General features: G+C 47.2%; 3 protein-coding genes across 4 annotated transcripts in view; 2 read left to right on the top strand and 1 right to left on the bottom strand.

Moving 5' to 3' along the window:
• The window catches only part of LOC112853598 (uncharacterized), a 32,431-nt gene extending 28,621 nt beyond the window's left edge, over positions 1–3,810 (top strand). For both annotated transcript variants that reach the window (XM_086705762.1, XM_086705761.1), the window contains exons 4-5: positions 4–249; positions 3,369–3,810. The gene's annotated coding sequence lies outside the window, so the exon portion shown is untranslated. The remainder of the gene's footprint in view (positions 1–3; positions 250–3,368) is intronic.
• LOC147580581 (uncharacterized) lies at positions 104–10,135 on the bottom strand. Its single transcript, XM_086705774.1, has 2 exons — positions 9,695–10,135; positions 104–207 (listed from the first exon to the last, which is right to left on the bottom strand). Exons 1-2 carry the CDS (start codon positions 10,133–10,135, stop codon positions 121–123), a joined length of 528 nt encoding a protein of 175 aa, XP_086561900.1. The 3' UTR covers positions 104–120.
• A 180-nt stretch (positions 10,136–10,315) lies between these two features.
• Positions 10,316–14,957, top strand: part of ZSCAN9 (zinc finger and SCAN domain containing 9) — a 40,136-nt gene continuing 35,494 nt past the window's right edge. The window contains exons 1-2 of the mRNA XM_086705755.1: positions 10,316–10,955; positions 11,524–11,671. Coding sequence (XP_086561881.1) covers positions 10,554–10,955; positions 11,524–11,671 — 550 coding nt within the window. The 5' untranslated portion in view covers positions 10,316–10,553. The remainder of the gene's footprint in view (positions 10,956–11,523; positions 11,672–14,957) is intronic.

The raw sequence follows: 14,957 nt of genomic DNA, 5'->3' as shown, positions 1-14,957 counted from the left end.
TAGGTTGAAGCCAAGCTCTACAAACAAGGACGTGGGACCTGTGAGCCTTGCAGATCAGCCCTGACCGTCCAGCCAAAGTGTGATCCTTGGGAGCACAGGCTTGTGCAAGAGAACAAAGCCTCAAAATGTGAATCCTGGTGGAGGTTTTGAAGCACTGAGTAGATCGCATCCGCCTGGGAGCTGTATTTCTGGCAAGAAAAGTGGTGTCTGGGGGTAGAATAAATTTAACACCAAAAGGTTATTTACAAAGTGAGCATATCCAGAGCTGATTTAATTTTGAATTAAGATACTCAAAATTGTTGAATTTTGGTTTTGTATTTATTTTATTTTATTTTATTTTATTTTATTTTATTTTATTTTATTTTTTTATTTATTTTATTTTATTTTTTATTTATTTTATTTTATTTCATTTCATTTTATTTCATTTCATTTCATTTCATTTCATTTCATTTCATTTTATTATGTTCTGCTTAAGATAGCACTTTTCAATTCTATGAATCCAATCACCAAGGAACTATTTAAAAATATAGATGCCCATCGGGCGCCTGGGTGGCTCACGGTTGAGCATCTGACTTTGGATCAGGTCACCATCTCACTGTTAGTGGGTTCGAGCCCCACATCGGGTTCTGTGCTGACAGCTCAGATCCTGGAGCCTGCTTAGGATTCTGTGTCTCACTCTCTCTTCTCCTCCCCTGCTAGCTCTCTCTCAAAAATAAATGAACATTGGGGCGCCTGGGTGGCGCAGTCGGTTAAGCGTCCGACTTCAGCCAGGTCACGATCTCGCGGTCCGTGAGTTCGAGCCCCGCGTCAGGCTCTGGGCTGATGGCTCAGAGCCTGGAGCCTGTTTCCGATTCTGTGTCTCCCTCTCTCTCTGCCCCTCCCCCGTTCATGCTCTGTCTCTCTCTGTCCCAAAAATAAATAAAACGTTGAAAAAAAAAATGAAAAAATAAAATAAAATAAATAAATGAACATTAAAAAAATAGATGCCCAAATCTACCATACATTTACTACAATAGATTCTAGTATTATATTTTTAAATTAATTATTAAAAGGGCTATTATTATAGAACAATAGTTTATACTTCAAAAATTGTAGTAGAGAAGGACATATAATGAAAATAAAAGTTCCATTCCAACATTCTCTAATATATATGTATTTCTAAAATCTTTCCATGCCTCTCAAGCCCCTGTCCCTCTTTTAGGTCAAGTGGGATTATTTTTGTTATTGTTATTTTAATGTTTATTTATTTTTGAGGGACGGAGAAAGAGAGACAGAGAGCGTGAGCAGAAGTGGGGCAGAGAGAGAGGGAGACACAGAATCCAAAGCAGGCTCCAGGCTCTGAGCTGTCAGCACAGAGTTCTGTGGGGCTTGAACCCATTGACCATGAGATCATGACCTGAGCGAAAGTCGGACATTTAACCCACTGAGCCACCCAGGCCCCCCAGGTCAAATGGTATTATCCTGTATGGACTGTATTTTCTTATTTTCTATATTCTTGATGTTCTGGCATTTAGGACCTTGATCCTGGTGCCCCTGGGAGAGCTAGCTGATTCCTAGAGACAGTGGAGAACTCCCTGCAAGTACCCTTTTCATATTTGAACCAGATAATCCAGAGTCCACTCCCCAGCCGGCTCCTTTATCAGGCTCCTTTATCAGACTCTTGCACACCAGTCCCCTATTTCTGCTGCTGTAAATCCCCCCCCCCCGGGGCAAGGTGGTGGATAACCGCAGAACATCCCAGTAGAATCATTCAAGCTATGCGATCCTGAGTTCATTCAGCAACCTACCCTACCTTGCCTATTCCTTCTCTGGAAAACTCCAGTAAAGCTCTAGGCCACACTCTCCCCTCTCCTGCCTCCTGCCTTCCTACGTGGCCTGCACGAGGTGCCACACCTGCTGTTCCTAGGTATCTGTGGAGATCGAAACTTCTTCATGATAGTCCTTCCCATGCCTCCTTGATTAAGACAAATCCTGGGTACATTTTACTTTATTTTATTATTTTAGTATGCTCACCAACTTTTTAAAAAGTTTATTTGTCTTTTTTGAAAGAGAGAGCATAGGCAGGGTAGGGGCAGAGAGACAGGGAGACAGAGGATCCAAAGCAGGCTCTGTGCTGACAGCCGAGAGCCTGATGTGGGGCTCAAACTCACAAAACCATGAGATCATGACCTGAGCCGAAGTCCAACGTTCAACTGGCCGAGCCGCCCAGGTGCCCCTAAATAATACTACTCTTATCAATAGAACTACTTTATTCATTTAATAGGTCTTTAGTTTTGTGTTGCATACATATAATTAATTTACTAGTCTTCAGCTGATATACATCTAAGCTGTTTGTAGTATTTTTATTACGCACAGTGCATCAGTAGGTGTCTTTATATAAAAGTCTGACACTTGTGTGGAATTCCTGGGAGAAACACTTCCCGTAGTGCAGGCGCAAATGACAGGCACTGAATCGCCATGGTAGATCCATCACAGGGCAGCAAGGCTGCGGTGGTTGCCTGCGGAGTGAGTGCAGGGAGCACGCAGGGTGATGCAGAAAGACAAGTGAGGATTTGGACATTTTACTTTTATGCCTTTTGTACTGTTGAAGTTTTCCCCAGGAGTATCTATTCCTTCATCGTAAAAACAAAGGGCACAGGCTTTGGATTCCTGTAGACCTGTGTTCCAGACCAGACTTTACCACTTACCTGCCATGTGATCCTAGGCCACTTACTTAATTTTTAGGTTTCAGTTCCTAAATCTATTACCCAATTCATGGTGTTGCCGTGAGCATCACCAAAAACTGGCTGATGGATTGGCATTTCAGCTGTCTATTTCCGTGTACCAAACCACCCCCAAAACGTAGTGGCTGAAAGGAACGACCATGAATTGTCTCCCACACTTCTGAGGGTGTCTTCTGTTGCACGTGATACCAGTTTGTGTTATCCAGGGCCCTCCTGGGCTGTGCTGCCCAAAATACCTTGCTCCCTTGTCTCCTGCCTTATCAGGAGGCAGAAAACTAGGCCTCTAGAGACACTGTGATGGCCTCAGGTTCTCTTGGGCTCTCCCGCCATCTCTCTAGAGGGTGACTGACCTTCTTACAGGGCAGCTCAGGATCTCAAGGACGCAGACGCACGTTGGTAAAGTCTTCGTCCCTGAGCTGACACAGCGTTACTTGCACCACATTCTGTTGAATAAAGTGGGTCACGGGCCAGCCCAGATCCTGTGTGGGACGACTATACCAGGGGTAAATACTGGAAGGTATGTTTGGTGGGGACTTTTGGAAGATTCTTGGGGAATTTTCATTTCATTCCGCCATTTTGAGTTTAGATCTGGGCCAGGGCCCTGAGGGCCTTTATTTATTTATCTTCATTCTCTGTGACTCATAGGTGCAGTGAGTGTCAAAAACCATTAGGATGATGGCTCTCGGTTATCTATCCTAATCTTTCATCAAAACCCTTTATATGGGACATGTGGCATTTAAATCATTGACTTGCTCTTCCAGCAAGGACTATGAGTGGTGAATTTGCTCCAAAGCCAAGTTCCGCGGAAAGGAGCACATTGGATGTTTTCTAGGATGCAAGATGTGGAGAAACCTCAATGTGAGGGCAAATCAGGACAGCAAAAGGTCGACTCCATAAAAGTCAAACAACACAAATGTAAGGAGTGTGGGAAGGCCTTTGCTCAGAGCTCAGGGGTGGTTCACCCCTGGAGAATCCATATTCAGGAAAAACCCTATCAATGTAACCAGTGTGGGAATGCTGTCAGTTATAAACCAGCCCTTCTTTCACACCAGGAAGTTCATAATAAAATAAAACGATATCGGTATAATGAATGGGGGAAGGCCTTCGGTCAAGACACAGGCCTGGTTCATCATCGGAGTATCCATACTGCGAAGAGACCCTCTGGGTGTAAAGAGTGCAGTAAACCATTTAGGCAAAGCTCACACCTTATTGGACATCTGAGGGTCCACACCAGAGAAGCCCTTCAGATGTCATGGATGTGGGAGGGCCTTCAGTCAGGGGTCGGGACTCACGGAGCATCAGAGAAGCCACACAGGAGAGAGACCCTACCTGTGTAAGGAATGGGGGAGAGCTTCCCGAGGGGGCACCAGCCTTACTCCACACCTGAGGATCCACAATGGGGAGAAGCCCCATCAGTGTGAGGAGTGTGGACGAGCCTTCATTCAGAGGTCAAGCCTTGTTCATCATCAGGGGATCCACAGAGGGCAGAAGTCTGCGTTTGTGTCCTAACTGTAAGAAAGCCTTTAATCACGCATCAGGCCTTACTGAACCACTCTAGAAAGCTATGCTGAATACAGACCCTATCGCTGTGTGGTAAGTTCGGGACGTCAGGATGTGGTGTGTCCATTCCATTGTTATTCTAGGCCGTGAGACAGTCTGATGTCACACATCCGGTTGAAAGATCTGGCGGCATCAGGGGAACAGACTGCTGACATCCTGCCTCACTCTGCAGGGAATGCTGCCCTGCCTCCTGCTCCTCCAGTCTCCTCCCTTGTGGTCCGTCTGCCCTTCTGCTTCCTGAAGGCACTGTCATCACATACCCTGACCATCCCGATGACCCAGAGACTCCCGTGTTGTGGGCAGAGGACCACAAAGATGTCATGTGTGTTCCCTGCAGAGAACTTAGCAGGCTGCATGGGGATGTGATGCTGTTTTTAAAGTTACATAAATGAGGGGTGAACTAGGGAGAGGTTTTCAAATGACTGCTCAGTGAGGTAATTTGCCCTTTTGTTCATCTCCCCTTCACCCTATTGGTGCCAGGGGTGGGGGGCCACCTGCCCTCTTGTTCTGAGGATGGACAAACAGGTGACACCTGGTGCCGGACGGAGGTACACTCTCAGCACGACATCCAGGGCCACAGGGGAGCACGAGGAACAAACTGGGACTTTGGGATGCAGGCTTTGCAGTAACAAGAGGACAAGGTGGCCCCGATTTCTTGGGAGGATGTGACTGGCGTGTTTGAATAACGTTGTGCACAGGTGAGGAGGTGAAACCTGGTAGGTTGAGGCTGAGGTGGAGGGCAGCTAGTCTAATGTCGAACCAGCCGGGTGGGGAGCATTTCCTGCTAGGTGGGAGGCAGATCCGGCCAGAGCAGGAGAGCCCACTTAGGCCTAAGGGTCCCTGTGAGGCTCAAACACATCAAAGCAGCTCATGAAATTTTACGCCTTGCCGTGCACTTTGTCAGCTTAGGGGAAAGGCAGTTTTTAGGAAGGAGTTACAATGTATATTTGCATCCTCAACTCCGCACTTCATTCATACGTCCTCTTTTTTCCTTTTTAAATCTCAGTGATACACATTTCTCTTCCAGTTTATCTCTGGGGGAAAAGTCCCAGAATCACCTTTGGCCATCCAGCACTCCAGGTGGATGTGCTCACATATTGTAGTGGGACTGAAGGGACATCAGGTGCCAGAGCCTCTAATCCTTCTCCTGCATCCTCCTGACTTTTTTTTTTTTTTAAGTTTATTTTGAGTGAAAAAGAGAGTGGGGGAGGAGCCGAGAGACAGAGAGAATCCCAAGCAGGCTCTGGGCTGTCAGCACAGAGACCAATGTGGGGCTCGAACTCACCAACCATGAGATCATGACCTGAGTTGAAACCAGAGTCAGAGGCTTAACCAACTGAGCAAGCCAGGTGGACCTCCCCCTTCTGACTTTCTTATGCTAAAAAATAGTAGATGTTTCAAGCTGAGGTCACTGTCCACTGTAATCATCTGGACGCTGATGTTCTCATTATGCATTAGTTTATTTTTTCAGCCTTGAAATAAACAGCCTGAGAAGCATTGGTGTCCTCTTCTGCTTTGAATGAAATATACTTTTCACTACCAGGACTTAAGAAATTAGAAAGTTTATGGGGCACCTGGGTGGCTCAGTCAGTTAAGCATCTGACTTCAGCTCAGGACATGATCTCACAGTTCATGGGTTTGTGCCCTGAGTCGGGCTCTGCTGACAGCTTGGAGCCTGGAGCCTGCTTCAGATTCTGTATCTCCCTCTCTCTCTGCCCCTCCCCTGTTCGCTCTCTGTCTCTCTCACAAATAAACATTAAAAAAGATTTAAAAAAAGAACTTAGAAAGCTTATAGAGAGTATATATAAATTGGGCATTTCACTATATTAATATTTGTATGGGGATGGTATGAATAAATGCCAAGAAAACGTTGGAGGTGCTAATTGTTCATACTTACTGCCATCAAAGTACTTCTATTGTTTTGCTCTGTTTCAAGGTCTAGATAGGAAATACTTGAGAGGTTGAAGTCTACAGGCCAGCGGGAACAGTCAATAAATATTTTAAAAATAAGAGAGACGTGGAGACATTAAATCTCCCTGAAGTTAGACACCTCAAAATTGAAAATCTAGGCTTTCACACAATACCTGTACATTTGAGGAATTTTCAGCCGATTCAATGAGTTCTCCCATGAAATGTGCTGATGCACTGAGCTTTCTGGCAGTAGGAATTATAGCAGAGATTAAAACTGGTAGCCAAAGGTTCAGGTACATTTGGCAGACATTTTTGTAGCCCTTTCGTTGTTTTTAAGAATTGAATTAGCTGCCAACTTTAAAATGTTAGAGATTTTATGTAAAAGCCTGGATTTCCATCTTATTTTGAAAAATTAAGACCTGGCATCATTGGGCCAGATCTCTCTTGATATGCTTTCTAGTTCATTGGCATCATCACCCTCTAGCTTATGATGCATCTGGGCCCTGGAGACAAGAATTTGCTTATCTAGAGAATGACAACTTAAGAAGAGGTTTATGTTTAATGGCAGAGAAAATAGAAACAATGTGAAGTTTGATCTTTTTGATTGGTTGTTTGCAAAAAAAAGGGGGGGGTGACCAGAAGTTGAGGAAATTTTAAAACTAGGATTATTTATTTATTTTTAATTTATTTATTGAGAGAGAGAGCATGCGAGCAAGTTGGGGAGGGCAGAGAGACAGGAGCAGACTCCGCACTGTCAGCACAGAGCCCAACGCAGGGCTCAAACCCACGAACCGCAGGATCATGACCTGAGCCAAAATCAAGAGTGTGACGGTCAACTGACTGAGCCGCCCAGGCACCCCAGGGTTCTTCTTCTTCTTCTTCTTCTTCTTTTTTTTTTTTTTTTAAGTTTATTTTTGAGAGATCAGGGAGGGGTAGAGAGAGGGAGAGAGAGAATCCTATCATCTACCATCAGCACAGAGCCAGACTCTGTGGTGGATCCCATGAACTGTGAGATCATGACCTGAGCCTAAACGAAGAGTAGGTGGCTAAACAGACTGAGCCACCCAGGCACCCCTAAAAATAGGATTATTGCTTGATTTAGCTTAAGTGAAAGTAATAAATAGGTACTGTAAATGTCAGTAATTTGACCTTTGTGGCCAAACATATTCACAAGTAGACAGAAGAGCTCTCTGCACAGGGACGTGGACAACACACATTTCTCAATATGTTACTTGTTTAAAGAGTGGTCATTGCACACGTATATGTCGTGTATTTTAAGGGTATGTACTGCTACAAGTATTACTTTACTACTAAGTAAAACATGGATTCAAATTTGATGAATTTACCATCTAATGGGAAAGACAAATGAACACAAATCAAGAAAACAATCCTGCCTGGAAGAACTGGGAAGGTATACAAAGAAAACGGGCAAGGGCATTGGTAGGACTTTAAGGATGAATTTTATCAGTTCAGGTCCTCCAGAGAGAGTGTGAACATGTGTTTTTGTCAGGAATCAGCTCAGGCAATTGCGCGGGTTGCTAAGTCTAGGACCTGCAAAGCAGGCTGCCAGGGTGGGAACTCAGGCAGGATCTCCACGTTACAGTCTTGAGGCAAAATGCCTTCTTGGGGATGTTTTTAACTTTTAGGGCCTTTGGCTGATTAGCCAAGGCCCATCCGGCCGTGCGAGAATGGGAAGGGAGGTCTCTGCTCAAGTCAACCGATCCCAGAAGTGAACCCCAGGTACCAGGTCGCTTCGCGACAGCAGCCGCGCCGTGGGAGCGTGAAGCCACCACAGCAGAGGCGCAGGGCGCAGTCAACGCCGCCGGCGTCCCACGCGATTCTCCCGAGGGCGCCATGCAGTGCAGTCGCGTTGTGCGCGGTGCTCCCGTACGCGTAAACGCGTCCCGCGGAGGGGCAGAGCATGGCCGGGCAGCAAGCCGTCTCGGTGCTGGGGCCACGGGAAGGGCACAAGCCTACCCTCCCGCACAGACTGGGTACGTGGGGAGGCAGGTGGCGAGCGGCCAGGCGGCTCCGAGAGCCGGAGGCGGGCGGGGGTGTCGTGACCACACCGGCCCGGGAGCGCAAGCCATAGAGACGCCCGGACCTCCCGGTACCTATGCAAACCCGGAAGTAGCCTCTCGGGATCCAGTTCCGCGGACCACTCGACGGCATCTAGTTGCGCGTCGGCGTGGGCTCGCGGTGCGGCGGGGCGCGGAGAGGGGATCGGACAGAGGGCTGGGGCTGGAGGCGAGGTGAGGGGCGTGGGGCGACCCTCTGCTTGGCCTGCCCAGCCGGCCCCGGGGGCGGGCGCTCACGCTGCTCAGCCCGGGCGAGCGTGGCATTACTTGTAGCCCCGGGGGCTGTGAGCGCCGCAAAGACCTGCCTCCGCAGCCTGGGTGCAATGTGTCCCTAAATTGTTTGGGTCGGCTTATCACCGCTATCGTGTTAACAGGCTTATCCAAGTTCTCCGCTGCCCGGGTCATTTTGTTGTGTTTACAATACGTTCTGATCCCCTCCCCCCACCCCCAGAGTCCAGAAGAGCCTTCACCCTGACTCCGACTCTGCCCCGAGTCCAGTGAGTTTTGTCTGGAGCCTTCACAGCCCGAGTTGTCTAAAATTTGGTGTAACCCTGACTCCTGTCGTCCACACTCCCTGAGAGCAGGAGGGTTTGCACGTAGTGAACCGGGAAGAGAACATTTTGGGGAGCTGTCGACACTGCCTAGGAAGGTGCGTCCTGTCCGCACTCTTGCATTTCCGGCGCTTCTGCGGAGGAGGCCTCTGGGCCCCGCGAAGACCTAACGGGCTCCAGGAACCGCCGTCAGTGGCCGAGGCCAGACGTGCATGCTGCATACCGAAGAGACGAGCGGATCGCGGATCCTGGATCCTGGATCCTGGATCCTGGATCCTGGATCCTGGAGCTGCTGGGGATGGACCGGCTTCCCTGCCCCCCGGGGAGCTGGAGGCATTAAAGGGGAAGCCACGCGGGGTAAGGGACGGAGCTGCATGCGGGAGGAACAGGTGGCCTGGCGGGTAGTCACAGGTGGACGTGACCCTGAACAGACTCGCGCCGTTTTCCAATCCGGTCTGGTCCTTCACTCCTCAAGGCAAATGGTCCGCAAATCTCAAGGGAAGTTGGTTATTTCTGCTACGGACCAAAGGACTTAGGTCAGCAAGCAAGGAGTGCGTAGGCCTGAAGCAAGGTCACCCTTAGATGGGTTGGAGTGGGTTGGACCGATGTTACCGCCCTCCCAAGGCTGTATCAGCTGATTAGAGCATCTATTCACCTACACAGTGAGGTCAAGTTTTTGTTGTTGTCATTTGTTTTTAGTAAATTACCACACAGCAAGGATAAACTGTTTTTACCAGACAAATGGGCTTTAGGCTCAACAAATTATTTTCCCTCGTCTATACAGGATGTTCCTAGAAAGTAAGCATTCTTATCCCAAACACTGGGTTATTTTTATTTTCTAATATTTAAGGCAACTTAAATAGAAGTGTACCTCAACGAAAACGACTTCATTTTGTTGACGGCATGTTGTGCTTTCCTGATCCTGTTGCGTGTATTCCGGGAGACGCCGGAAGTGGGACGCGGCCGCGCGCGCCAGGGGGCGTGGCCTCCAGGAGCCGCGGGCTGGGCGCTTCCGGGAGCCCGGCGGCCGCTTCCGGGAGCCGGGGGCTGGGCCCCGCCCGCTGCGGCGGAGCTGGTTGAGCGGCCTAGTGTGTCCCTCGCCTTGGGGTCCAGGGTTCGGGCTCGGACCCCGGCGGGAGCGGCCCTGCGGACCCCCGACGAGCTGAGCCGCGAGGGCGACCCGGAGTGGGGGCCCCTCGATGCGAGCAGGGAGTAGGGCTCCGCGCTCGTCGTGGCCAAGCCAGCACGAACGAAGGTCACTGCTGTCGTGACCGCGGTTCCTCAGCGCTTCTCTCCCTCTGGGTGGGCGCATGTGCGCGCGGACGGACGACCCTGTGCCACCTCACGAGGCTTGGAAGTGTTCCCTGAGGCCGGGGCGCCGGATTCGGAGGCTTCCTCGGCCCGCGCGCCCCTCCTCCAGTGACGCGACACCACCCTACGCGCGGGGTTCCGCTGGTAGTTGTGATTGCTGACTGCCCCGCGTGGAGTGGACGCTCCAGGATGCCAGGGCTCTGTGCACTGACGCAGTTCGAATGCCTGCAATGCTTTCTGCACAGGCTCGGCCTCTATTAGTGCATTTTTGTGGATTTACCGAATGAATAAAAATAGTTACTGTGGTCACAGGTCTTGCGTGGTTCTTCACAGGATCTGCCGTTTACCCCCTATTTAGTTCTGTGCCCTAGAGCGCCCTCAGCAGCCTCCAGGTGACACGCCAGCAGAAGCCAGGCAGGATGGCTGTGGACCCAAGAAAGTCTGCCGGCCAGTTCCACCCTGAATGGGGTCAGCAGGGGCCTGCGGTGGTGAAGGTGGAGCTGGAGGAGGACAACGCCAGGAGTCAGGTGCCGGACAACCAGCCCCCTGCCTGGGAGATCTTCAGACAGCGCTTCAGACACTTTTGCTACCAGGAGACGCCTGGACCCAGGGAGGCACTGCGCCGACTCCGTGAGCTGTGCCGCCAGTGGCTGCGGCCCGAGACGCACAGCAAGGAGCAGATCCTGGAGCTGCTGGTGCTGGAGCAGTTCCTGACCGTCCTGCCCGCGGAGCTCCAGGCCTGGGTGCGGGAGCACCATCCGGAGAGCGGGGACGAGGTGGTGACGGCGCTGGAGGATCTGGACGGAAAAAGAAATGTACAAGTAGGAAGGCACTGGTCTGATATGGTTGTGGGTGACTGGGAACAAAACTTCCTCAGTTGTGGAGCTCTGAGGGAGCAAGGGCAGAACCAGAATTCAGCAGGGGACTGAGCGTCTTGCTAAGCCAGTCCTGAGCAGAGGGAGAGGGAGGGAACTGCAGATTCAGAGATGGTGAGTAAAGATAAGGAAGACATTTTATCTTTCAGACACTACGAGGAGCATCATGCTCCTTACTTTAGAGGTCTCTCAACTCTCAGCCACAAAGAAGGAGGTGAAATCATTCCCAGTTTGCACACATGGAAACTAAGGTCAGAGAGGTTGTGTAACTTGGCCAGGGACACACAGGCAATAGTGAAATGACAGAAACAAGTCTTGATCGGATTTTGCTTTGCTTACTTTTCTAGCTATTTCTCAGTGCCCCAGAAGGTAAATAAGGCCCTGTTTTCAATTTTCTTTTTCCTAGTGTCTCAGGGGATATTTCTTGTGGATTCCTCAAGGAGTCCTTCCAAACCAGTTTAGTCTCTTAAATTTTCAGTGTCCTTAGGGCTTAATCACTACTGCTTGTCTCCAGGTTTCAGCCTGTGTTCTGGAACAGGAAATCCTTTTGCAGAGAGTGACCCTTCAGACGCTGGATGAAGAATCTTCATACACATGGGTTCAGCCCCCAGCAATCCAGTTCAAGGGCAAAGGACCTGAGCCCCAACCATCAGAGGAAGGAGGTGAGGCAATACTTTCCCTAGGGAATTTGGACGGAAATGAACTCTGAGTTGAATTTTTTTGTGTGGGGTATGACATGTTCATTCCTTGTGATGAGGGTTATTAAAGAACATGATGAAGGCAACATTTTAGGTAATAATGATTAAAAGGCAGTAAGTCATATCAGAACAGCCTCAGTGGTATGGTTGGTTTTAAATATCCGTATTTGCAGGGCACCTGGGTGGCTCAGTTGGTTAAGCATCCGACTTCAGGTTAGGTCATGATCTCGTGGTTTGTGAGTTCAAGCCCCACATCAGGCTCTATGCTGATCACTCAGAGCCTGGAGCCTGCCTTGGATTCTGTGTCTCCCTCTCTGCCCCTCCCCTGCTCATGCTCTGTCTCTCTCTTAAATAAACATTAAAAAATATGTATATCTATCTTTGAATTTTCTGCATATGGTCTAGTAGAAATGTTATTTAAAGAATTTTGATGCCTATATTTTTCAGTTGATACTGATAGGATATTAACCCTGTAAAACTATATTAACTGTTTTGAAAGTTACCTTTTATTATTACCAGAGAAGTATATATGTATTGTTCAAAGTTAGAAAGTACATAGTAGTAAAATAAGAAAACAAAGCACCATGTTCTATCACCCAGAGATTATTACAACTGATTTTTCATTCTGTATCTGTGTAGCTTTTTATGTGCATGTGTATTTGTATGCGGGTATGTGTACACGCATGTGCGTACACACACATACCTTTTACCAAAGAGAACTCATACTCTGCTATTTTCTGATCTATTTAGTTCAGCTAATGATCTTTCCTTTCCCCCATCAGTACATCTTCATGTTACCTAAATTCAGTTCAAATTCAGATTGGCTCAGTTTTTTTCGAAAATGTATTTAAAGCTGATTTGTCCAACTCTGGGTAGAATCCGGGGTTGTTCATGCCTCTTAATTCTTTGCTACATTAAAACAATTCCACTCCCATTTTTTCCCCATAACCCAGACTTTTTGATGAGCCCAGGCCAGTTTCCCAGCGTCTGGAGTTTTTTAATTGCTTCCTCATTGTATCCTTTACTTTGCTGCCCACGTACCTTGTATTTGCTATAAACTGGCAGTTGCATCTAAAGGCTTGAAGGATTTGAGTTAAACATTTTGGGCTAGAATTAATATTAGGTAATAAGAGACATTAATACCTGGGTGATCCGCTATTTAAATCACCGGCTTAGCATGATGACAGGAAATAGCTGGTTTTCGCCCTCATAGCTAACTGTGAGGTGTCGCCTTGCCACTTTGCGAATAGCCAGTTCCCCGTCAACAAATTACAAATGTTTGATAAACCTCGTATGGGTCAAACATTTTATTAAGAGTTACAGGATGAATTTGTAATTCTTTCATTCCTTCTCTGTTATTAACTGGCATTCTTCATAGTAAAGCTTTCCTTCATCCGATATGTCTGTTTGGTCACTTCCTTCTAGGCAGTCATGATTGATGCTTAGTTTCCCCCTTTTATTGACCAGTTTTCAAATTCAGGAAGTGGTTTATTAGGCACCTTAAATGGTGACATGAGATTTTAGGTTTTTTCCTGTGTGGGTATCATTATGGACGTAGGCATTTGTATTGAGTCAGCGTGTTTCAACCCACCACATTTCAATCCACCCTTTCTTCCACACATCTTTGGCTTATGTGGATGTCTTCAGTCTTGCTCCCATCTCTGTTAATTTTGGCTCTGTTAATTTTGAATGCTTGCTTTTACTTTTTGAACAAAATAAATTGTTTCAGGCTCACCTTGTATCTTCCCTGTACCCGGATCTGCTGTCAACCATTGCTGAAGGAGCCTTGGTTTTTTAAATGGAGAATAAGATCTGGGTGTGAGGAGTGTTCTTTATCATGTGGGTAACACTGCTTCTAGGACATTTCATGGGCAGAGCTACATAATACATATTTTTTCCTAACACGCATGAATTTATATTGATGTATTCAATTGTTCTACCATTACAATGTTCCATTACTTTTCTCTATTGTATTTGGTGTCTGCATTTATTTTTTTTAATTCATTTCTTATGTTCTCCTTTGGCTGGCTGGCTGGCTGGCTGGTTGGTTGGTTGGTTTATTCATTCACTCGCTCACTTATTTACTTAAGGTTGTGACAGTATCAGGTGATCCCGAGAAGCACAGGAGTGGGAATGGAGACACTAAAGGGAGAAAAGCCAATAAAGTGCATGAGTGAGCAGGCTGTCTTGGTTTATTTAGTTGTCTTTGTTGTTGTTGTTTTCTAACTTTTGATGTGGGTTGATTTATATATTTTCATTCTCCTGTTTACTAATATAAATATTTGGTGGCATGAATATTTCATTGAACACTGCTCTAGATGAATTCCAAATGTTCTGAAATGTAGTGTTCTCATTGTTATTTTCTATAAAATCTGAAATGTGTGTTTATATTTTGCCTTTGAAATAACAGTTGTTTTTTCTTTCAAATGTTTGTTTATTTACTTTTGAGAGAGAGAGCGAGCGAACAGGGGAAGGGCAGAGAGAGAGGGAGACAGAATCTTTTTTTTTTTTTTTTTTTTTTAATATTTTTTTGGGGGCGCCTGGGTGGCTCAGTCGGTTAAGCGTCCAATTCAGCTCAGGTCACAATCTCGCAGTCCGTGAGTTCGAGCCCCACGTCGGGCTCTGGGCTGATGGCTCAGAGCCTGGAGCCTACTTCCGATTCTGTGTCTCCCTCTCTCTCTGTCCCTCCCCCATTCATCCTCTTCTCTCTCTGTCTCAAAAATAAATAAACATTAAAAAAAAAATTTATTTTTTTATTTTTTTTAAATGTTTATTTTTGACAGAGAGAGAGACAGAGCATGAACAGGGGAGGGGCACAGAGAGAGGGAGACACAGAATCCGAAGCAGGCTCCAGGGTCTGAGCCATCAGCACAGAGTTCAACACAGGGCTCGAACTCATGGACCACAAGATCATGACCTGAGCCAAAGTCAGATGCTTAACTGACTGAACCACCCATGTGCTTCTTTTAAGATTTTATTTTTAAGTAATCTCTACATCCAACATGGGGCTCGAACTCATAACCCTGAGATCAAGTGTTGCATGCTCTACCGGCTAAGCCTGCCAGGTGCCCCTGTCTGTTTTTTTATATCACCTATAGTTTCTGCTTTAGGAAAGTTGCCACTCTGTTATTTTCTGTATAGTTATTCATATGTGTTACATCTGCATTGCAAATTGTATTCTTTATTTTAGCATTTTTAAGTGCTCTTCTTTGTCTCATTTCATGCTTTTGGCCTGCATCTCCCCTTTCAA

The sequence above is a fragment of the Puma concolor genome, chromosome B2, assembly GCF_028749965.1.
Source record: "Puma concolor isolate L17-30 chromosome B2, mPumCon1.1.hap2, whole genome shotgun sequence".
NCBI classification, from domain to species: domain Eukaryota; kingdom Metazoa; phylum Chordata; class Mammalia; order Carnivora; family Felidae; genus Puma; species Puma concolor.
This window is presented reverse-complemented; position numbering and strand designations above follow the sequence as displayed.

Bases quoted from the DNA above. Each gene is read 5' to 3' on its own strand.
- LOC147580581 (XM_086705774.1), bottom strand. From the start codon at position 10,135: ATGCGCCCACCCAGAGGGAGAGAAGCGCTGAGGAACCGCGGTCACGAC. The intron at 208-9,694 runs GTACACTTCTAT...TTCTACCCCCAG, and splicing joins ATGAAGTCGTTTTCGTTGAG to ACACCACTTTTCTTGCCAGA.